A 24,500-nucleotide genomic window follows, 5' to 3' on the forward strand; every position below is an offset into this window, starting at 1 on the left:
GATGTTAATGAGTAGTACTGGGGCTCCACAAGGAACAGTCCTGGCTCCATTCCTGTTCACACTGTATACATCTGACTTCAAATACAGCACTGAGTCCTGCCACATTCAGAAATACTCTGATGACACTGCTATCGTGGCATGTATCAGAAATGGACATGAAGCTGAATACAGAGATCTGATAAGTGCCTTCAGTGACTGGAGTCACAAAAACTGCCTGCTACTCAACGCCTCAAAGACAAAGGAAATGATCATAAATTTCCGCAGATCCTAAACCCCTCTTCATCTATTGAACACTTGTGGTGTTGACATGGAGGTGGTGACATCATATAAATATTTAGGTGTCCACCTTGACAATAAATTAGACTGGTCTAAAAAATGCAGACTTCATCTACAAAAAGGGCCAGAGCCGACTTTTTTGCCTGAGAACACTTCGATCAATAGACATCTGCAGTAAGATGCTGCAGATGTTTTATCAGTCTGTGGTAGCAAGTGTCCTGTTTTATGTTGCAGTCTGCTGGGGAGGCAGCATAAAGAACAAGGATGCAAGGCATCTGAACAAACTGATTAAAAAAGCTGCTCTGTAGTTGGAATCGGATTGAACACATTGGAGGATGAGGTGGAGAGACGGACACTTAGAAAGATGGAGGCCATTCTGACAAACATGGATCATCCACTTCACATTTGCCTCAGTGAACAACAAAACATCGGTGGACGGCTCCTATCCCTGTGCTGCAGGACAAAAAAATTCAGGAAATGTTTCTTGCCATCAGCAATCGGACTGTTTAATTCAAAAGCAAAAAGATAAGACCAAACAATTGAATTTCCCTTCGGGGATTAATATAGCAGTCCCTCCAGGAATTTGCGATGTTGTGATCACGCGAAATCAACCAATCTCTGCGAATTTTGCGTGGCCTTGCAATTTTGTCCAATCACCGCAACTTTCCCGCAATTTTGGCCCGCCTCCCGTGAGTTCCACCAATCATAGCAGTCCCCAGCGCAAACCTAATGCACATATGTCACCAAATTCACTTCCTTGTTTATGGTTTGAAAATGCAGACATGTGCGGTACTAATGTCTCTCATTTACCAACAAAAATTACTGCTGAAGACATTGATAAACAACTAATTCACTGATGTTTTTCACCAAAGTGAAGCTAAACGGTTTTACAACCGTGCAATATTGTGGTGGAATACAAAAAGGAAAAAAAAATCATCGATTAATACACTTTAAAAAAACACGAAACATATTAGAACGGCTGAAATGAGCGGAAAACAGACCACATTAATCACCATGATGGAAACCGTTGCATCCAGATCCATTAGAGCACTGAAAGAATGAGGTAAATTAGTTTAATTATTCCACCAAAGAACTCGGCAGTGTTATGTGACAATCGGCGTGTGTGAATCCTTCCTCTGTTACCAACATCACTCAAAAACAGACTCAGGGATTTGAATGAAATTTTCAGGGTCGGTCAGAAATGACACAAGGACCAAATGATTAGACTTCAGCAGTGATGCGGCTTAAAGTTTGGATCCACGTATTTGTTAAGGATTCATAGCGGCACTGCGTCTGATAGCGGCACGGTAACCATGGCAACAGGTGAACGCTACCTCAGCGGCCCGCTGACGATCACATGATTGTGATCCTACAACAAATCTACCACTGTGGACGTATCGGAAATGACACAAGGAACAACTGATTAAATTGTGGGGGTGTTTCTGAGTCCCATCAATTCCAGTTGCCAGCTACATATTTAGGTCACGCGATTCGGTATGTATACATGCAGAACACACACCTGTCTTGGTGCAGGACTGCGCTCTCTGTGCTGTTCTTTTTAGTTGACGTGACCAGCCGTGAGCGTGTGCTTGTGAACACATGTGTGCCAGGATGTGAAATTAACTTTTTAAGCCACTGACAGATATGTCCAAATATGATTCATTCAATAGTAAATTAGCATTTTGTGCCGCAAATCTACCAACCACATCATGTTAAACCAGTATCTGGCTGCTGCTAATTTCCCACTGTGGTGTGCCAGCTTTTGTGGAAATGGGTTGGAACGTTATATAATTAATTTCGGAATAAATATTGTCAATTACAGCATTGAAACATGTTCTACAATCTGGAAAAAATGCAGCTTTTTAGTAGTTGTCACTGTCTCCCGCAATTTCATCACAACAAATAAGCTTAAAACATTGCAACTTTTATCGCAATTTTTTTAGAAAAGCTGCCGCGAATTCAGGCATTTTCGGCCGCAACAATCATGAAAAACGCCCGCGAAATCTTGGAGGGACTGAATAACGTAATTCTATTCTATAATCAGAAGTTTGCATACACTAAGATTGCTATGCCTTCAAGATAATGATGTCCTGACTTTGAAAGCTTTTGATAGATTAAGATGTATTTTCAGGCACACCTCAAACCCACTGCTTCCTTGTGTGATGACATTAGAAAACCTAAAGAAATCAGCCAAGACATCAGGAAGACATTTGTGGGCCTCCGCAGGTGTGGTTCATCCTTGAGTGTAGGCATGTAACGATATGAAAATTTGATATCACGATAATTGTGATCAAAATTATCACGGTTATCGATATTATCACGGTATTGTGAAATATGTTCAAAATGTTTAAAAAGTACTCATAGGCACACTTAAATCAATGAACAACGTTTTTATTTTAGCAAAAAAACAATCAAAATAAGAACTTCAACCTTAAATAGCATATTAATAAGCTACAAAAATTAAAGAGAGGACCTTAAAAGAGCCAGGAGGTAGTCCGTTTGCTTGAAAGCAACATTTGGAATAAAGTACAACAAAAGAAGTAAGGTGCCACTGCCTCATAAACATTAACATTTAACATAAACATTTGTTGTGCAAAGTGTATGAATCTTCACATTCAGTGCTCGGAAAGTCTTACAAATATTATACAATAACACTAGTAGTAAAAAAACAGTAAAGTGGATGCAAGAACAATATAACCACATGTAAACAAATGTGTAGTGCAGATGGTGGTTAAAATAACATAAAATATGTAAACAAATCAAATGAGCCACACTGATTGTCTGTAGTCCTCACCATAAGGTGTTGCTTGCTGCTGACTTTGATCACGAGTTGAGATTGAAACGTAAAAATGTCAGCATATTTACTTTGTCTGGCTTGAGAAGTGATCTTTGAGGGGAGACGATGTGCCCGCTGGCACTGAATACCCTCTCGGATGGCACGCTGGTTGCTGGGATGCACAAAAGCTTCCTGGAACCCTGGCAAGATGAGGCAGCTCTGATGCATGCCCCCTCCACCACACAAGTGGATCCTCCTCTGCTGAAATGGATGGCAGAGACAAGTAGTGCTTTATTTCTTCCTTCACTCTCTCTGCAGTGGTCATAAACTGACCCTCCTCCCTTCTCTGGTTCCTTGCTGAGGAAATCTTTCTCAACAATCCAGCCAGGCCTTTCTCCTCTGATGCTGGAGGGGTTAGTGTTGTGGAGGTGCTGCTGATGCTTTGTGGTTCTTCCCTGATCTCTACAGGTGCTAGTTTCAAGGCTTCCTCGTGTACACAGCTCTCAACAGTTGCAGCCTCAGGCTCATCTAAAAAGGTGCTTTTGAAGCGGGGGTCAATGAAACACGCCATGTCCATCACTGTCTTTGCCTTCTCTGTGTATCTGTTGTTAAGATCTTCTCTCATCACTCGTTTCATTTCTTTGGTCAAAACTGAATCCCCACCTTTTTCGACCAGAACATCACGGGTGATGTGGTCCAGAAGAGGTTTCAAGGCTGACAGCGTCACATGTGTCTCTGAGGCAAGTGCGTCAGTCAGTTTGCTCAGGGGCTCAAGCAGCTGGCAGAGTTGCTCCATGACACTAATGTCTGCATCCTTGGGCATTAAATGATACGTTCCTTTTTCAGCAGCCAATGTGGCACAGACTGGCTGCTGTTCGCTGAGGAAACGCTCAACCATCTTGTGTGTAGATCCCCATCTTGTCACCACATCATGGATGAGAGCCTTCTGTGGAACGTTGAGAGTGTTTTGCTTTTCTTTCAGTGCTCTCTTTCTCTTCCAGCTCCGTGAAAAGGCTTGGACGAGATGACGGCAGGCTCTGACTGCTGTGTCCACCCTCTGGATTTTCAGAGCCTTTGAGATGGCCAGGTTTAAGTTGTGCCCAAAGCACCCAAGCCACAGATCTGTGAACTCTTCAAAAGCCTTCACCATGTTGGTTGCATTGTCTGTTGTAATGCAGCAGAGGTCTTGCTTCTTGATCCCCCACTCCTCCAGCATGTTCTTGAAAAACTCTGTGATGTTTTGAGACGTGTGATCCTCTGGAAAGAACTGGGTTTCCAGGCAGTGTGATGACAGCTTCCAGTCTGGGCTGAGGTAGTGTATGGTGAAGCTTATGTAGGGTTGCCCTGCCCCACTTTCACTGGTCCAGATGTCTGTGGTTGCAGCGTAGTATGTTCCCTGAGTTACACTTTTTGCAACCTCAGCTTTGAGATCGTTATACATCTTTGGGATTTCAGTCTTGGAAAAATGATTCCGTGAAGGAACTTTATAGTGAGGCACAGCAACCTTCATCACGTTCAAAAATCCAGGCCTCTCAACAGTTTGAAATGGCATCATGTCTTTCGCAATAAAATACGAGATAGCTGCTGTGAGGTCTTTGGCATGTTTTGAAGTCGGTGCATAAGCAGCCTTCCTTTCAAACGCCTGAGTTATTGTTTGTGCCACTGTGACCGAAGAAGTACAAGCTGTTGGAGGATTTGTCCTGGTTCTGTCCATTACTCGCCCTCTCTGTAAATAAGAGGAAAACAAAATTATAATGGTTATTATTAAATAATAATTATTATTCATCATCACACACACACACGCCCCCCTCTCCCTCAACCACCCACACCCACCCACACACCATGTAACGCTGTCTTCTGAACATTAACCGGCCGTTGATTCTATGTCGGACTTTCTGTCGGCAACAACGGTGCATTTAGCTTTAGCCACGGAGCTAGTATTGTGCCGGAGCAGAAACGAGACGATTCCATGTCGGACTTTGTCGGCAACAACGGTGCATTTAGCTTTAGCCACGGAGCTAGTATTGTGCCGGAGTAGAAACGAGATGATCACGCTCCGTTTTCACGGTTCCCTAAGCCCCACATGCATTCATTTAAGTTATCTTACCTTTAACTCGCTGCACAGTTGCGGGTGGTGGTCCCGTAGATGAGCCATCATGTTGGACGTGTTTCCACCCTTTGCCGATACTTTTTTGTGGCATTTTCGGCAGACTGGGCTGTTTTCTTCCACCAGTCTCCCTTGCGTGTCTTTATAAAAACCGAAGTACGCCCAGACTTCAGACTTGGTCCGTTTCGACGGTGGAAAAATCTCTCCACTGCCGGTATTGCTGCCCTCCGCCATATTTATGAGTTGTTTACTGTTCAGTGCGCATGCGCACGGGGCGCATGTGTCCGATTGGCTGCATGCTGCTGCACTTCTCACAACAGTAGTACGCCTATTCCTGAGATTTTCCGGATTGTGGCAATCAAACACGGTTTAACGGTAATTAAAATTTGAAACGGAATTACTAACCGTCAGACATTTTACCGCGGTTTATCATTTTAACCAGTAATCGTTACATCCCTACTTGAGTGCAATTTCCAGATTGCTGTGGTTTGAGGTTTATCTGTCCAAATAACTACATGCCCAGATCAACACCATGGGAATGTCAAGCCATCTTACTGCTCAAGATGGAGATTGGTTAAGGTTAGAATTGTTTTGGAGGGAAATGTGCTCATCAACCCCAGAACAAAAGCAAACGACCTTGTGAAGATGCTGGCTGAGGATGGCCTGAGTACACCATCCCAACTGTGAAGCATGGGGGTGGCAGCACCATGTTGTGGGAGTGTTTTTGCTGCAGGAGGGACTGGTGCACTTCACAAAATAGATGGCATCAAGAGAATCGAACATTATGTGGAATTATTGAAGCAACATCAGCCAGCAAATGAAAGCTTGGGCTCAAGTGGGTCTTCCAAATGACAAGGACAGTGCTGGTGCAAATCTGACACTGTCCTGGAGAAACTGTGCACTACTGACTTAGAACTGCTTTCTGCTTCACTGTGCCCTTCATATCTGCCTCAGAAATTTCCCCAAATATTTGTGAAACTTGTCTATATCCGTCCAAAGGCCAGTGAAATAAATACTTGTGGGCAAAAAGGTGCTTCTGCTCTGGGTTCCTCTGACCACAACTGCATCCTCCTTATCTCTGTCTACCACTGTACCGAAGCAAGGCAAAGTGCAGAACATCAGAGTGAGAGTTTGTCACACTCTGCAGGGATGTCTGGAGGTTACTGACTGGGATGTGTTTAAGGAGTCCTCAGCTGATATTGATGAACCGACTGATGTTGTGAGCAGCTGGGTCACAGACTGTGAAACCAGTGTTATTCCTGATAAAACTGTTAAACTATATCCAAACACTAAGCCATGGCTTTCTAAGAAGCTTAAAGACCTACTGTACAGAAAGAAAACAGTCTTCAGAGAAGGAAATGCACTAAATCTGTATAACCGACAGAAGGAAATAAAGTTGGAGATCAGGACCCACAAAAGACAATACAAAGACAAACTTGAGTCTCAGCTCAAAATGAACAACCTCAGTTCAGTCTGGGACGGCATGAATCTGATCACTGGAACTAATTAATGTGTCAATGAGAGAGTTCAGCTCAGCGGTTATAATTCTGATTTAGAGCTGGCTCAAAGTCTGAACAGTTTTTATGTCAGGTTTGACTCCCATGATTTCAGGGCTAAACACGCTGAGACTAAAAACTGTCTCATGTCAGCGTCTCCACAGAATCCCTTTCTTTTATCCGGGTTGGAAATAAATCTATGTTAAAAATGTAATCTGGTGTCTCAAACAGTGCAGACCAAAGAAAAGTCCTCTACCTGATTACATCGGTGGCCGTTTATTGAAAACTTTTACGACGTCTGACTAAATGACCAAGATTGCTGCCGATGTCCCTGTCTCTTATGTTTTGTTTCATTTTTCTTTAAATGGCTTTTATTTTGCTTTTAATTGTTTTACTGTGGTTTTTTTACATTTGTAAAACATTTCCTTTAATCGTTGCTGTTCCTTTAACTGTTTTCAGGGATGACAATTGTCTGTGGATCCGCGGATTTCCGCCGATTTAATGTCAAATTTGAACATTTCTGTGAATCCTCTAAATCTGTTGAGAAAATTTTAGGGGGGGGTTAGGTACTTTATTGTCGCTGATGTTAACGTTGTTAACATCTCGCGGGAGTGAGGCGTGAGTTTCGTTAAACGAAACTTGCGCCTCACTACGAAACTCACGCCTCACTCCTGTGAGATTTTCCCTGAAGCTATCGTTCGATTGTAAACGGCCCAGCAGTTGGACAGCTTCAAGCTTGGACCAATCAAATTGCTCGTAGCATTCTTTGTCACAAATTCATGGTGGCGTGTTCGACTCGGATGTTTGGAGATTTGGTATCATGTTCAGCGGAATGATGAGATTTTTATCGAAGGATCAGGAGTCATCAGTCACAGAAATTGACAAAAGTGTCAAAAATAAGTTCCGATGGGAATGGCTGGAGAGAAAAGTCACTGTGAAGGTGAAAATTGGCTCAAAGATGGACGAGGTAACGGAAACACTTGGACAATTTCTGAAGAAACCAGACGTGGCCAGAAAAGCTTTTTGTGTGTATTGTAACGATTTGATTAACTACGGATCGCGTGGATGCGTAGCACTGTCAGACAGTTACACCAGCAGCATGAACAGCTACTTCAAGTGCCAAGGCAAAAGATACATTGAAAGAGAAGGAAATGGCTGCCAGAAAAGCCCACCAGCAGGAGTTGAAAAGGAAGGCTGTCCAGAGACTTAGACAGCTTGCTGCAAAGAGAAGAAAATTGGCAAAATAGGAGTGTTGCAGTGAACTGACTTGGATATATTGTACATAGTAGAATAGAACTCTGATAGATTTGTGAAATATTTTGGACTGAAGATAGTGAGAAAAGATTGAAGAACATGTAAGTTAACTTTTCATTAAATTTGCTGACTGAAACAAGTCTAGTGTTATGTTTTTGACCATTTTTATCAGTCTAAATGACTTCTATTTCACTATAAATCTCTCAGCCTCAGCCCCCCCGCCCCGTCAATAATTTTCAGTTGAAATCCGAATTTCCTGTTGACATCCCTGTGTTTCACTGTTTTGTTGCTTTTGTTGTTTGATGGTGAACGTTTGTGTAACTGCTGCGCAACAAATTTCCCGGGTCGTTAGCGTCAAATCCAGAATTCAGTGGCAGAATTACAGATCTTTTCTGGACTGGTATCAACATCTGATCCCCTAGGAGAAACTAGAAAGTGTTGGTGGTCTGAATTGAACCTGCTGCCATTAAGACCTAAATCTGGACATTGATGTTGTATGCTTTTCATATTGTACATTTCTCCAGTAATGTAACTTAACGGAAAGTCTGGGGATGAAGAGATCCTGGTGGTACAATCCCATCAGTCGTGAGCTCTGCTTTGTTTTTCACGGTGATCGACAGATTTTACTACTCAATATTCTAAAACTACCGTGCAGAAAGCTGAAAACTATCGGCCTGTGAAAATAGTTTTGTTGACATTGTGAGTGTGCTGTTGACTCATTTCTAGGTTTCTAATGACAAAGCTGCTAGCATGTCTGCAGATTCTTGGTCTTGTTTCAGCCTCATGTCCAACTACATGGAATTGAGACTTTTCGGTTAAATTTTTTTTCATGATTGCTCTTCCATCACTGCCTCTGTTTTTATCTTTGTCTTTTGTTACAGAAATGTAAACACAGCAATGGAGTGAGATGTGGGACCTCTGAGGAGGATAAGGATGGTTCAGCAACAACGGCAAAAAGAGATGAATCACTGAGTTGTGAGCAATGTGGCAAGACTTTTATCACAGCAACAAAGCTAAGAATTCACAAACGTATTCACACTGTGGACAAACCATTCAGCTGTGATCAGTGTGGAAAGGCTTTTACTAAGAAGAGTCACTTAAAAAGCCATCAACTCATTCACAGTGGAGTTAAACCATTCAGCTGTGATCAGTGTGGAAAGGCTTTTACTCAGAAGATTAATCTAACAAGTCATCAACTCATTCACAGTGGAGTTAAACCATTCAGCTGTGATCAGTGTGGAAAGGCTTTTACTCAGAAGAGTATTCTAACAAGTCATCAACTCGTTCACAGTGGAGTGAAATTGTTCGGCTGTGATCAGTGTGGAAAGACTTTTACTCACAAGACTACGTTAAGAAGTCATCAACTCATTCACAGTGGAGTTAAACCATTCAGCTGTGCTCAGTGTGGAAAGGCTTTTACTCACAAGAGTCAGTTAAAAAGCCATCAACTCATTCACAGTGGAGTTAAACCATTCAGCTGTGCTCAGTGTGGAAAGGCTTTTACTCAGAAGAGTCAGTTAAAAAGCCATCAACTCATTCACAGTGGAGTTAAACCATTCAGCTGTGCTCAGTGTGGAAAGGCTTTTACTCACAAGAGTCAGTTAAAAAGACATCAACTCATTCACAGTGGAGTTAAACCATTCAGCTGCGATCAGTGTGGAAAGGCTTTTACTCACAAGAGTCACTTAAAAAGCCATCAACTCATTCACAGTGGAGTTAAACCATTCAGCTGTGCTCAGTGTGGAAAGGCTTTTACTCAGAAGAGTCAGTTAAAAAGCCATCAACTTATTCACAGTGGAGTTAAACCATTCAGCTGTGATCAGTGTGGTAAGGCTTTTACTGACAAGAGTCATCTAGCAAATCATCAACTCATGCACAGTGGAGTGAAATTGTTCAGCTGTGATCAGTGTGGAAAGGCTTTTACTCACAAGAGTACGTTAAGACGTCATCAACTCATGCACAGTGGAGTTAAACCGTTCGGCTGTGATCAGTGTGGAAAGGCTTTTTCTCAGAAGGGTCACTTAAAAAGCCATCAACTCATGCACAGTGGAGTTAAACCATTCAACTGTGATCAGTGTGTGAAAACCTTTACTCAACATGAACAGTTGTTGATCCATCAATGCCCCCATTCTGGTAGAAAGCGGTACCACTGTGACTCCTGTGAAAAAACTTTCAACTCCCAACAGAGCTTAAAATGTCACCAACGCATCCACACTGGACATGATGTGTACGTATGTGATCACTGTGGTGAACCATTTGTACAGTACTCACAGTTAAAAGCTCATGAAGTGACCCACACTGGGGTTAAACCATACCTTTGTGATCAGTGTGGGAAACGCTACAGCTACATTGCAAACCTCAAAGTTCACCAACGTGTCCACACTGGGGAGAGACCATACAGATGTGATGAGTGTAAGAAGACTTTTACATCTTTGGGTTCCCTGAAACAACACCAGCAGATCCACACCAGAAAGAAAGCATTCAATCAGTGTCACAGTGAGGTATGTAAAGACTGGTCTCAGTCACAGTGTACACACAATTGTGTATTGGATAATTTTGGATATTGCTGCAAAATTGTTTCAAAACTGTTTTGAACAACTGTGGTCAGTTGAATTCTGTTAACACATTATCAGCTATCGTTCAGTCTAATCTGTATTTGTTTTGACACAGAAATCTGGTCCAGGTTAATCTGGGAATGTAGGTTAGATTAGGAATTGTGACGTAATCAGACAACTGAATGTTAAATTCCAACAGTGACGTTCTCTTTGTTTGTTTTCCAAGCAGAACGGAACAGATGGACAAAAGTCTCAGACTTGTCAGCACTCTGCCAATGGTGAACAGTGCTGCTTTGACCAGTCTGGACCAACGTCCAACCAACAAGGAACCCGACAACGACACCAGCGTATGCACACTGGACACAGACTGAACCCCTGCCAAGAAGATTTCTCCATGCAGGGTTCAGTAAAAGTTCATGAAGTCCTCCACAAACTTAAAGTCCTTGAGATCCGGCTTCACAGAATTCAGGTCTAATTTCTTATTTAGTGTCTTCGTTGCAAAATCCATTAAGAGGAAAGCTGTCTTTAACAGACGTGACTGGTAAATTAATTAAACCATTCAAAGTGGTTACTCAGTTAAATTAATTATCAGTGGTAGAGGGATAGACGTCTGGATGGAGGCAGTGAGCAGCAGGGCGAATTTCCTCAATTACCACCTTAATGGTTCCTGAGATCCCTCTGGGCTGCAGGAACCTGTTAGATGCAGAGCTGGTTCAGTGATTCTCTGATGATTAAGCATAATTAATTGAGGAGATTACTGGCCTTAGGGTTCCTGTCTGTCCGTCTGTAAATATAAAAACATGAAGTGTTCTATGAAAAGTCCAATCTTTGAAAGCTGACATGTAGTTCAGAATCATTTCTTTGTAAGTTAGCTGCATCCAGTCATTACCATGACACTGGCAGTGATTCTCTGATGATTAATCATTATTAATTTAGGAGATTACTGGCCTTAGGATATCTATCTATCGATCTATCGATCTATCGATCTATCTATCTATCCTTTCTCAGCTACAACATCTGCACCTCTGCTTCTGTGTGAAGTAGTCATTACAGGAGAGAAAGTGGAGAAAATCTGACAGATTTTGTCAAGTGGTCCAGAAAAATCTGACTACCCCTACAACTTCTCTCCTGTAATGATAGTAATAAGTAATACATAGTTGATACTTCACACAGCAGTAGCAGAGGTGCAGATGCTGTAGCTGAGAAAGTTTGGAGGTTGCCACTTCTTGCATTCCAAGAATAGTAGGGGAGTCAGATTTTGTCAAGTGGCCCAGAAAAATCTGACTCCACATTTTATTTCATATCATACAATCTGCACTTTTAACTCAACCTGCATATTTCTGTTAAAGTCCTAGTTTTGAAATGGTCTCTCTGTTCTTAATCTGCCATACTGTGATCATTTAGCCCCTTATTTTATTATTCTGTTCTTACAGACTGTAATTTACGAGTTTTTTTTTTAAACTTGTTGTGATTTGGTGTTTTAGCTGTTGTAGCAAATAATTTCCCAGGTGTGGGATCAATAAAGAATTTCAATTCTATTATATTGTTAACTGGCCCTATAAAAATAACAACAATAAGAAATTACTTTATACTTAAGAACGATACTTATATTAAAGACTTTATACATAAATACCAGACATATTTTGATGCCATATCTTGCATTCTTAGGAAAGTCTGATTTTAAATAAGGAGATATAAAGTTTTCTCAGTGAACAATTATTTGAATGACACGTGTAGAACACTGATGGAATGTGAACAATATTTGGCGACTACACCCTGTCCTGTCCTGATGTCCTCATAGGAGTGAAGCTGAGAGTAGCGTAGGATCTCCCCGATGCCATTTAGGGTGCGCACATACGGATGAGAAGAGGAGGAGAAACATGTCACCTAATCATATTTAACAGGAAAACATGTCTGCAGGTCGGTACTTAGTCACATTTAACCCAAAAACAACAGCAAAAGCAGTAAACGTACGACAGAAAAACCCGTCAAGTGGGCACAGAGTGAAAAGTAAGTCACGCGTTCACGCGAAGGGGGAGTCAGATTTTTCCGGGGAGTGTGAAAATTGCACAACACCTGGATTAGTCCGAATCCTTTTTTCTGATTGGCTGAGACGAGACACGTGACAGTGTGCATCTATTAATGATCGGAAGCATTCAGGTCGTTCCGGTTATACTCGGTAGCGCTCTTCAGTAAAGGAGACGCAGTTTGTTATTTTCTTTGATTATCGCTCGGAAAATTACAAAAAAGTTGCAAGTTAACCCTTTTTTCACATTTATTAGGCAAAATTAGCTTCGACACCGTGGCTAAACATGCTAAAAATGGCTTTGCCATCCTGAGGAAGGCTTCGCCTATGGCGAAGTGGAGAATGGCTAGCACAAGCACAGACACCCTGAAAATTTGACACAATCTTAAATATTATGAAATATTTGTTGAAAAGTCTTTTTTGTGTGTTTCTAAGGGTGTGGCTGCATCAGAAAGACACAAATACAAATGATATTTTTTTGGTTTGTTGTTTACAAGAAATATTTTATGGAACCAGTCAATTTTCAGTTTTAATGTCTTTTTTTAGGATGTGTTTAGTTTTATGATTGTACTAAAATAAATGACTCCTGAAGACCTCAAAGTGATTCTTAATGCATTATTTCACAAATGTATGGGATGTCCAATCCACTGCTGTATTTAACAGCAATCTGATCTGCTGATGTGAGCAAGACAAACAAGTGAAGGTTTCAGGCTTTTATCTCGAATTGTTCTTGAGATATTCATCTTCAAACAGCCTCAAATTTCAATGTGAGAAAATAAAAAAAACTAGTGAAACTGGGTCTGCAGTCCACTGAAAAACCTCTAAGAAAGTGTCTGACATACTGAGCTAATATTTCATAGATAGCATTGTAAATATCCACAGTTTATGATTTTAAAAAAAGTTTTTTTTGGGAGATGGTCAATGATTTGAAACGGAGTTTGTCCACTAGAGGACAAATGGCACAATCACAGAATGAGGGTATGTATTGAAAAAATATCATCCAAAATTAGTCCAGAGTAGTGACAATAATTTGAATTTCAATACACTTAACCAAGTGCTATAGGTGAAAAAAAACATGTTTACGCAGCATGATGTTGCTTTGTGATGTTGCAACTGACATGTTGATTTCAAAATGGAAGCATTTTAATTTCTAATGCTCTCATAGAAGATGACTGGTCAATAAAATTTACTCCTGTGACTCTGATGTCATGCAGAGTCTTTATGCTATGATGTGGAAAGAGTGAAAGAAGACAGACTGGACATTTCTGAGTGAAACAGAACATGGCATGTACTGATTCATATAAAACAAGTGTAGTATTATCTTTAATCAAGCCTTACATAGTATTTACTAGCTGAAGTACTTCGGTTTTGAACACAAGAATTACTTGTCAAGACGACGTTGACTGGAGCTCTGCTACAGAAAGGCAGTTCATTTTCTGCTGGGGTTCATAACATACAAGATTTCTCAAATCGACAGAGATGTTTTTGATTTGAAATTAGAGTTACCTTAAATTAATAAAATATATTTTTGACACTATCTCTAAAAAACTCTAAAAAAGCTTCAGGTGTAGCTGCTGGAAAAGATCCTGCAGTCACATGGTGGGACATGTGAACATAGTTCAAGGAAGCAAGGCTGGGAGCAAGAGCCCAAACAGAGGAGGTAAAAGAAAAGGTCAAACTACAGGTATGTAGAACATGTTTTAATGTCAATCCAATTATGTCTGACTATTTGTTGAGTCAGTGAAAGTTATTATAGAGCAATGTTTGTATTATTTCAATACTGAGACATTGTTGCAGTGTCATTTGTCATTTGTTTCCATTTGGATGTATTGTACAGTTAGATTCTATTGAGTTTCCATACCACATTACATTGCTGTTAAGGTGTCTGAATAATTCAGTGAGGGTTTGGTCATGTACTACTATAAGGCCGTGCATAAAAAGAAAATCAAGCCTGTTACAGTGTTGCTCTAGTCCCCTCTGTTAAATGGCATCAAAACAATGGTCAACGTGAACAAATCATGAGTGTTGACATTGACTCACAACAGTACCTCTCAACTGTTCTAATTTTGATGTATTTTGGAGAACAATGTGATGAGTGCACCGAGAGATCCAATACAGGGAGCTTTCCTTTTTCAAAGATCATTAGAAGGACAGAAGACAAAGTAAGTTTCAAACAGCTTTTTATTTTCTAATGAGCCAATCTATAGTATTTAAAGTGCAGAGTTATTTGTGTTAGATTTGAACAAAATTCTTCCAACAGTGTAAGGACTTAGTCTTTCTACTTTCATTTGCAATTGTTCTAGAAACCTATCATCTGGGTCAGGTGGTCACTCTGCAGCACAAGGAGTACTATCCCACATTGGATCTGATGTTAATATTTCCCTTAGACATGGTAAATTGACTGACTGGCTGATATTGTAGAGTTAGTAAATATAGGCAGTTAACAAAAGGAAATGAATGCTGCTTTGTGGAGGTACCAGAATTTGGCCATTTAACAAAAAAATCTAATGCTAATATTCTTTTATTTCACCAGACTGTTATTGTTTCCACTTCAATGAATGATGCTGTTGTACATGTATAGTAATTTTATTCATCTTCATGCATACAGTGTTTGTGTACAGTATGTGTGATCATATTTTAAAAATATATACATTAACAAGGCCAACAACAAGTAAAATGTGGTAACTGCAAGCTGTTTCTTCTGAGATCCGTTTATGATGTGCTGTATTGTTTTATGATGACCAATTTTAAGAACTTATTTATTGTGGCAGGGCACTATATAATTACACAATTACATCTCAGTATGAATAGTATATTGCTTTATTTTTTAATAGTATCTTATTTTCATCTCATTTAAAACAGCGGAATTAAATGGAAGAATTCTGGGAGCCCCTGTCTTGCCTTCAGAGCAAGTAGTCTGGAACTAAGATAAACTTGAATTAAATGCTCACAGTAAAGGTTCATTAGCTCTGTATAGATTTTGGGGGGATTTCTTGTCAGTCTGTGTGCATTGTGCAGAAATGTACAGTGTGGGTGTTAGTGAGAGTTAGACGCTGACATCAGCTTCTCCTGTTTCTCCACCGGAAGCCTGTGCTGGGCTGCAGATGAACCAAATACATGAATAGACCGGATGAAAGGGCTAAACAGGCTAAACAGGTGGTTTTGGTTCATCCGGACCACGCGGGGGCCATGAAGTCGGTGGATGGGGGAAGTGCACAAGTGAGGAGGGGGGAGGATGTATGCTGTCATCGTGTATGTAAATTGAATATGATGTCACCGTATATGCAAATTCTGAAGAGAAGCAGTGATGTTATAAATTGCACCTCTTGGAATATATTTGTTGGGAGTCGTTGTGGGGTAGTCACTTGATGCAAACCAGACAACAGTTCTGAGCATGAGGGATTTTACCACATAACTTTGGACGGGTGATTCAACATGATCTGCAAAGAATATGTGTTCTACTGGGATTATGGACTGAAGGACTGCTCTTACTGCTGTTTGAGGATTCTAAAAATAACACTGACTGAAGGAACTTTACTGAACTCTATCATTTCCAAAGGAATGACACCAGAGAGGATTATAAAAAAGTTTTTATTGGCCCAAACAACAAAAAAGGACACAAGCAGATCTAAATCTGGACTGAACTCTCTCTGCTTCCCCCTGGAGGCTCCAAGGCTCGTCGTTCTTCAGGTGATCAGCCGGATGTGGCCACACCGTCTGCTCTCCCCCTCCAAATTACATAATGTGGGTGATTATTACTCTTCTTCTATGAAAGCATAGTAGCAGTTAGGAATCATGACGAGCCACTGAAATATTAACTAACTATTGATTCATTGTCTGATGATTTAATGGCTATTGCTATTTCCCTGCTGAGATATATTTTAATAAAGCATTATCCTGCAATTAAAATCAACAGATTGGAACTTCTATTTATCCCTATCACAATGGTTAGATATATATTTTTTCTTGGAGTGTATAAAGTCAGGTTAATCCGTACATCACAACAGTAAAGGTTCTGTAAGGTTACCTAGTCAGTCCACATTTATTCTATTCAACATTCTGAAAGTTTTTATAGAAAGGTTTGTTCATATATCATTTACAGTCTGTTTTATGACACTTTTTTCCCTAAAAACAGACTGAAATGCACAAAATGAGACATAAAATGAAACAGAAAAACCTTAAACAGATGCAAAATGTCCGAAATGATACAAAAAATGATCTAAATGAGACACAAAATGTCCACAATGGAACAAAAAACTTTAAAAGCACAAAAATGAGGAATAAAAACAATCCTAAAGACAAAAAGTGACCAAGGTTAGAGACAAAATGATGAAAATGAGCCTCAATGAGACACAAAATAAGCAAATTCAACAAAAACAGCCTTTAAGTCACCAGAATGGAACAAAAACAACAAAAAGATGAAAAATGACAACATTTTATCCACTAACAACCCTAAGGATACAAACTGATCAAAATAAGCCACAAAATGAGCAAATGTTAGCTTGTCAGTGTTGTGAAAACTTCAGTCTAACATGTCAGTGTGTAGTTTGATATCTGGAGCTGAGTTGCAGCTCGTTGTCTGGACTTCTGTCTTACCTGAATGTTTCCTATCTGGCTGAGGAGGCTTCATTTTTCTGTCACAGTCTTTGCTCACAATGTCTTCACAAGTTTCACACTTGAAATCTTCACAACTCTCCAATATCTCCAAGGTTTGTGTGTCAAACTGACTTTCTCAAGTGTTTCAGTGTTTTTCTTCATGTAACAGTGTACATGTGATGTATAATTCCACTTGCTGGATTCTGCTTCTGGTTGTTGTTGTTTTTGGCTCAGTGGCGCCCTCTCTGGAGCTGTGGTGTGCGGCTGGTGTTGGGGGCACGCCGTCAGTTCCAGAGAGACGTCAATGAGGTAGGTCAGAGAGCACAGCACGGGATCACAAATTGTTTCTTTCGTGTTATTATTTTGTTTGTGTTTTGAGTATGTGTTAAATATGATCATCCGGCTGTCGAGTGGAGAGTGTTTGCATATGTTTTATGCTTTTATGTGTTCTCTTATGTGTTTAGACATGAGACACTCGGTGAGCTAGCTATGTAGCGACCATTAGCTGAATGAACTTGCTCTTTTTCGCTAGTGTACTGTGCTTGAGATGACTGACCTGCTGACCATCCATCCATCCTCTATACACCGCTTTATCCTCATTAGGGTCACGGGGGGTGCTGGAGCCTATCCCAGCTGACTCGGGCGAAGGCAGGGGACACCCTGGACAGGTCGCCAGCCTGTCCCTGCTGACCAGTGGTTCTCTGTTTTACCAGGTACATATTGTGTTTGAGTAATTTGTTATATTGCATAATGTGTGGTATAATTGGTATAGAACGCCGTCAGTTCCAGAGAGACGTCAATGAGTGTACCGTGCTTGAGATGACTGACCTGCTGACCAGTGGTTCTCTGTTTTACCAGCATTAAACGGCACAAAGCAGACGATATTGGCCTTTTTGACTCCTTTATTAAAAATACACAACGCACAGGGTTCTCGCCAGGATTTTTTTTTCAGCGTAACGGCAGGTCCTCCTGCACACGCGCAATAGACGGGAACGCGCATGCGCAATAGACGGGAACGGGTCAATCGACAGGAAAGTACGGCTGAGGTGGGGAGACATAAATTAACCTAGATAGGCACCCAGTTGATAAAAACAAACGTACATGGCGTTATCTGTCAAAATAACAGCGCAGCGGCCCTAATCACAGTGTTAACCCTTCCTGTTCCACCCCCGACCGTGGTCAGGAAGCCCGGGGTTAACCCCCTTCACTTCTCTCTCACTCGCTCTCGAGTGCCTATATAATGAGAGTGGCGACGCGCAGCGCGAGGTGCACATTCACGAAAACTATGGATTGTTTACTGATTTCAAGACATGTTTTGGACAAAATAATTTACTGGCTTGTTTTGTCTGGATGTCCAAGGTTGGATTATGGCCGTTTTGTGGAATGTTTTCATCTGTGACTAGTTTTGAGCCTTCAAAGGTGAGTTGTGCTATTTACGTTATTTGCTGTTTGTTGGACAAATGTGTTTATATTACCCGCTGTGGTAATCACATCTGAAAGTGGTTTATACCGGCGGATTCATGAGAATCCAAGCTTTCCATGGGTGTATAATGTTTCTATCATCGAGCTTGCAGCTTCGGTCAATTTAGTAAAATACGTTTTCCCGTCCGCCTGTACGGTGCTGCAGCTGTAAGCATATGGCTAACAGCATCCTCATGCTAACGGCGGCTAACAGCCCAGAAACAGGTGAACAACACGGAGCCTGTTCGGGTCATATGAGGCTGATAAGTGACTGCAGGTTGGACGGAAAACAGAAAATAGGAAACAGAAAACTGTCAGCTGTTTGTTGAACTGGAAATCATGTGAATGAACAGGGAGGCTGTTGTCGAAGCTCAGATGGGCCGCTGAAGTTTAACGGGTTACCCCGTTAAACTTTAGCGGCCCGTATTTCATGCATCTCCATGCATGAATATGGTCGAAGTCAAAATAACCACAACTGCCTAAAATCACATCAAACTTTTCTATCTGTCATTCACCCATACATCATAACATGAAAGTACATACATGGGACTAACCTGGCACAAAAATCATGATGAAGTCGGTTTCCATCCCACTGTCCGGACTTTATTTTCCCACAGTTTCATTCTTTCACTACTCCTGGGAAATCTAAACATGTGTAATCCCTTCTCCGATCGATTTGTTCACCCAAAGGCACAACAGCCCGTCATTTTTCAGGTATTTATGAAGCCAAAAAAGACCTAGAATTACTCTCTGCGTTGTAAACAGCGTTAACAGGCATAACTGGCGTTCAGAGCCCGAGAGACAGTAAGAGTTGCGACACTCCCATAGGGTGCCGTTGTACGCTTTCTTCCAGTCTACTTCCGGGTTGTGGAGGCTTGTTTAGTTCCAAGCACGGCTTCGACAGTGACAGCCACCGTTCATTTGCACTGCAGGTCGTTGAGTATATGTGGAGGTAAGTTGATGAAATGCCTACCTCTTTTGAATTGTCAACTGCCTATATTTTATCAGAGGCTCTTTATGATGCATATGCTGAGCTTTATTTGTATTTGCGCAGCGTAATTATATATATTTTTTATCTTGGTAGACGACCGAATTTCTGCTACTTTTTTTAGCTTGACTCTGCTGTTAGCTGTGAAGTTATCTCCAGGGATATATTGACGGATTAATTGTTGATGAGTCGCTACCTCTTTTTAATTTTAACGTCTTTATATTATATCAGAAGCCCTTTGTGATGCATACATTTATCTGTATTTGTGAATATTGGCAGATGACCGACTTTCAGGCATTGCCTTGTGCTTGTTAGCTCTTCTTTGAAAGCTACCTAGCTACATCGCTACCTCTTTTTAATTGTCAAGACTACGTCCTTTATATGAGACCCTTTATAATGCATAAACTTATACTTGTAAGTATTTAACAAATATATTTATTAATATCTATCCGCCAGTATCCCGAGAGCCCTCACTGAAGACACGAAGACCCTCATTGTTTCTCCCATTGTCAATAAAACATACTATTTCATTCATCAAAGCATAATGAGTTGTTATTCTTGAATATATATATTTTGTGTATGTCTTAAAATGGTTATAGTGAGTCAACTCCTGCCTCATCAGAAGTGGCTGGACACTATCTGCTGAATGGACTGTTGTTACTCTGCTTTTCAATAATTGCCAGACTACGAGTAAGTGAATCAGAGAAATATAGACATTGTCTGGAAATACAATAATCCAGCTGGGCAAAAATTAACATCTTCAATCATCTTACATTTCTGTGTAAAAGTCGATTTTCCATGCTAACACGAATGTGAAACATTCCCTCCAAAACCCCAAAAGTGTCTTTAATATGTCACCTTACGGCTCAAAATGTAAAACTGACATTTACATACATACTCCAATGAATTAATAATCAAACAAGTACTTGGAGGTGTGATTTTATTCCTTTTTTACCGTGAAATCGCCGCTCTCAGTCCCATAGAAGGAAATGACAGCTCTGGCTGTTTGGAACTATTCAGGCTTACATGAACCACGTGACCGCCCCGCTGCGAGAGCATGAGTGTCGCAACTCTTACTATCTCTCGGGCTCTGCTGGCGTTCATGAATTGGAAACAAAATGGCTCCTATAGATCACGTGACCAAAATTTTTTGTACCCGTCATGTCGCCACTCTCATTATATTCACCTTATTCAGCTCCGCCCATTTTCCAACGGGCGGGACTTCCTGTTTTGAGTAGCACTTCCGGTAACTCGGTCATGGCGGTGTTTACAACTGAGAAAGTGATGTGGGAAGAAACGAAAACCTCTTTATAAAACAGAAATGGATCAAGTCTGCCGCATCCGCGACTTATTACAGACTGGGAGGATGACATGAAAAAGTGGCCACAAGTCATGTATGGTGGTATTTTTAACTATTTCGTGTTGTCTCTTGGCGTTGATCGCTCGGCTATGAGGAATTATAAGAGCACTGAAGCCTATCAATATTTGCACAGTGGTAAAGTCGGCGCTGTTCTGTTACATCGAGAACGGGAATATACGTTTCTTAAAGCTAATGTCAGCCCGAGTCAGGCTAGTACCTCCTCACACATGGCGTGGGTGTTGGTGACAGCTGATGGAGTGGTGGAGACCACGGGATGCTCCTGTATCGCTGGGTTGGGACGGTCCTGCAGTCACGCTGCTGCGATATTATGGAAGGTATGTTGATTTGAATAAAACTTTACTTGATTCATGTATATATGATGTGGTTGTGCAAACGGAGGTTGTTATTGTCATTTCTGAAACAGCTCCTGCGGTTTACTGTGTTATTAGCCCTGTCACAAGCTAATGCTAATTCCCTGGAGCAACAAAAAACTGATTCTGACCAAACCGCAGTCATAACAACGTTTCAAAATAGCAGAGAGTATCTTTTTACCTCACTGATGGCATAGCTAGGTCTTTAGTGGAAACTGAACTTTGGTAGAATCGCTGTAGCTGCGCTGACAGTGACCGATGCAAGCTGTGTGTTTACATAGCCATGAGCTGGTCCGCAGCATTCAGATCTAACCTTTCCGTGCTCTAAACAATTCTGAGAGAGAGAAAGCTTCATCTTTCCCCAGTTGTTGTGGCACACACGGACAGCGCAATTGATGCCAAACATGTTAAAATCGCTTAAAAGAACAGTTAAAAGTAGCTACAGTAGCGAGAGGACTCGATGTTGTTGTAGGGCAAAGACGGTCAACCGGAAGTTGATCTCAAAAATGGCGCCGCCCTGCCTCACTTCCTGAATAAGGTGAATAGGCACTCTAACTCGCTCTCCCCCTCCCTCCCACACACACGCGCTGCTCTCTGTCCCACTCTTATGACGGAGCCACACACTCATAACAACAGCGTAATCTTTGAAATGCGCTGGCGTAGCGGCCCTAATCACAGCGTAATCTTTTAAACTGAGCGTAACGGGAACCCTGACGCAGAGTCGAGGGGTTTGGACCAGCCAGTGACAGAGTGTTGCTGTGCATGGTTACATTCAGAATATGGAATGTGGAAACAGTTGTTAGTTCTTCTCTCGGACATCACAATGGACTTTTATAAAATGCATTTCCTGTCTTAGTACTTGTTCTCTGTGCAATGATAGTAAAGTTGGATCTAATCTAATCTATAAAACGAAAGAAATGAGACAAAAATGGACAAAATTTTTCAGTGGTGAGAAAAAGACCCAAACAGAGTCTACTGAACGGTCCAACAATGTTATGGGACCGTTCAAATGGGACACAAAATGACCAAGATGGAACATAAAACATCCGACCAAGATAGAAAAATACCATAAAATTACAAAATGGACATAAAAAAAGACCAAAAGTGGCCAAAATGGGACGATAAGCAAAAATGACAAAAATGACCAAAACCAGGCACAAAAATTAGCAACAAAATGAGGAAAATGAGACACAAAATGAAAAAAGCAATCTTAAACTGGTGTAAAATGACTAAAATGAGAGATAAAATGAGCAAAACGGACCAAAAAAAGATGAAAAATGAGACAGAAATGGCCAGTGAGTCACAGAACGGACAAACTGACATGAAATGACTAATATGAGCAACATGAACAATTTTGAACAAAAACAACCTGATAGACACATGAAATGAATCATAAAATGACCAAAATGGTACAAAAACAACATAAAGAGATGTAACATTACCTAAATTAGACACATAAATGACCAAAACTTGATGCAAAATAACCAAAATTATGACAAAAAAACATGAAAAGATGCAACATGTTTAAAAATGAACCAAAAGATGTAAACTGATCAAAATAACCACATTCTGACACAAAATGACCAAAATGATCCAGAAATCTTCTCTTCCAGTCATGAAACTGTCCACATTTATTCTATTCAACATTCTGAGGGTTTTTACAGAGAGCTTTGTTTTGTTTACTGTCTGTGGACCTGGAAGGAGCAGCTTCATATCTGGAAAAAAGATTCACAATCAACGGTTTGTTTAACAGAAGAGATCATCTTAGTTGAAAGTGGCACCAAATCCATGTCATGTTTGGGTCGTATGTTGGCCTTTAACTTTGAGCAGGTGTGTTATTATTTACAGTGTTTATGGTAGAATGTGGCCGTTTTAATGGCAGATCACATGGAAGTAACATGAGCCAGTTTGAAATAGTGAGTTATGCAGAAGAACAACATAAAGAAGAAATTCAAAGTTTTGAATCAGTAAATATGTTAGATTATATTTTTAATCTATTTTGTGTACTTGATGAAAAACATTTCATAAAAGAAACCTTAATAATGTTGCATTTTAATGTTTTAACCCTCCTGTTGTCCTCATTTACAGGCACCAAAAAACATTGTTTCCTTGTCTAAAAAAAATAAAAAAAATTCAGCAAAAAAATCCCCAAATTTCTGAAACTTTGCAAAACCTTCAGGAAGAAAATTTCAGTAATTTCTTAAAAGTTTTCTTTGCAAAAAATCCCCCAAATTTGGCAAGAAAAATGCTGTAAATATTTTCCAAAAACTAAGTAAGAATCTTCAAAACAAAAATATCTAAAGTGATTACATACATTTCAGTAAAGCTTCTAATATTTTCTTTAAGAACATTCACATAAAAATCAACCAAAATCCAGTGAATTTAGCTGGATTTTGGTTGATTTTTTTTGTGTATGTTCTTTAGAAATATTTTTAACTTTTTATTTCCACCTAAAAATGTTCAAAGATTTCCCAAAAATGTTGAAAACGTGGACATCAGAAGTTTCACTGTGAAAATAATTTTTTCCCCACATTTTCAAACTTTAAAACAAGTCCATTTTGGCCACAGGTCAGGGTTAATTAGTCGTGTGAGAAGTTGAGTGCAAGTTAATTTTTTATTTAGTTAAAATATATATTTTTTAGTTGTTTTCTAATTCTCCAGGATTAAGGACTGTGTAGAGACCTGTAGGGGGCAGTAACCAGCACCTACTATGATGTTCTCCACTAGCTTGAAGCAGAGGGATTCCTCAGCATGGACAGATGAACACACCTCGGCTGAATCCCAAACCGCCCCCGACACACTCCCCCGACACTACCGAGTGTCACTCCAAAAGAAGTCACACTCGCAGCTGTGGAGGGCACCTATTATTGAAGGGGGAGGGTATAAATATGATCGTCAGGAATGGGACGCCCTGTCGCCTCACCGGAAAACAGAAGACGTCATCACCATGGTAACACAAAGACGCCTACTGTGCATGGCTGTAGCGCTGTGGCACAGGTTGCAGACAATGATGTAGGGGCTACATTCTGCTTCAAATAATTTGAAGTCATCCCACATGTTTTCCAATCCTATTACCTGGCATTTCAAATCCAACAAATGAATAAAAAAATGAATTCTGTCAGTTGTGTTCAAATTTTAAGGTGTCAGGGGGTGCACAATTAAATCAAACGTCAGCAGAGAAGAAGATTTGTTTCTTTTATCTTTTTTCACCACTCTTTTTGTGATGTTCTGTCA

General features: G+C 40.5%; 2 protein-coding genes and 1 long non-coding RNA gene across 9 annotated transcripts in view; all 3 read left to right on the plus strand.

Moving 5' to 3' along the window:
* The window catches only part of LOC127531927 (NACHT, LRR and PYD domains-containing protein 12-like), a gene marked incomplete at its 5' end in the record, with an annotated part of 133,096 nt that overhangs the window by 32,049 nt on the left and 76,547 nt on the right, over window positions 1-24,500 (plus strand).
* Window positions 1-24,500, plus strand: part of LOC127531868 (gastrula zinc finger protein XlCGF26.1-like) — a 59,502-nt gene that overhangs the window by 3,815 nt on the left and 31,187 nt on the right. For 3 of the 7 annotated variants that reach the window (XR_007939110.1, XR_007939107.1, XR_007939109.1), the window contains 4 exons: window positions 8,791-10,410; window positions 10,691-10,933; window positions 14,050-14,652; window positions 14,794-15,325. Coding sequence is in view for 2 of the 7 variants with exons in the window: in XM_051942112.1 (XP_051798072.1) it covers window positions 8,791-10,410; window positions 10,691-10,939 (1,869 nt within the window). In the remaining 5 variants the exon portion in view is untranslated. Of the gene's footprint in view, window positions 1-8,790; window positions 10,411-10,690; window positions 13,091-14,049; window positions 14,653-14,793; window positions 15,326-15,352; window positions 16,400-24,500 lie in introns of those variants that run through there. The other 4 variants (XR_007939108.1, XR_007939111.1, XM_051942112.1 and 1 more) reach the window with 4 other exon arrangements.
* Window positions 18,715-20,074, plus strand: LOC127531881 (uncharacterized). The gene is made up of 2 exons (XR_007939118.1): window positions 18,715-19,499; window positions 19,992-20,074. It is a non-coding gene; the product is annotated as an uncharacterized LOC127531881 (long non-coding RNA).

This window comes from Acanthochromis polyacanthus, chromosome 22 (genome assembly GCF_021347895.1).
Source record: "Acanthochromis polyacanthus isolate Apoly-LR-REF ecotype Palm Island chromosome 22, KAUST_Apoly_ChrSc, whole genome shotgun sequence".
Classification (NCBI taxonomy): Eukaryota; Metazoa; Chordata; class Actinopteri; family Pomacentridae; genus Acanthochromis; species Acanthochromis polyacanthus.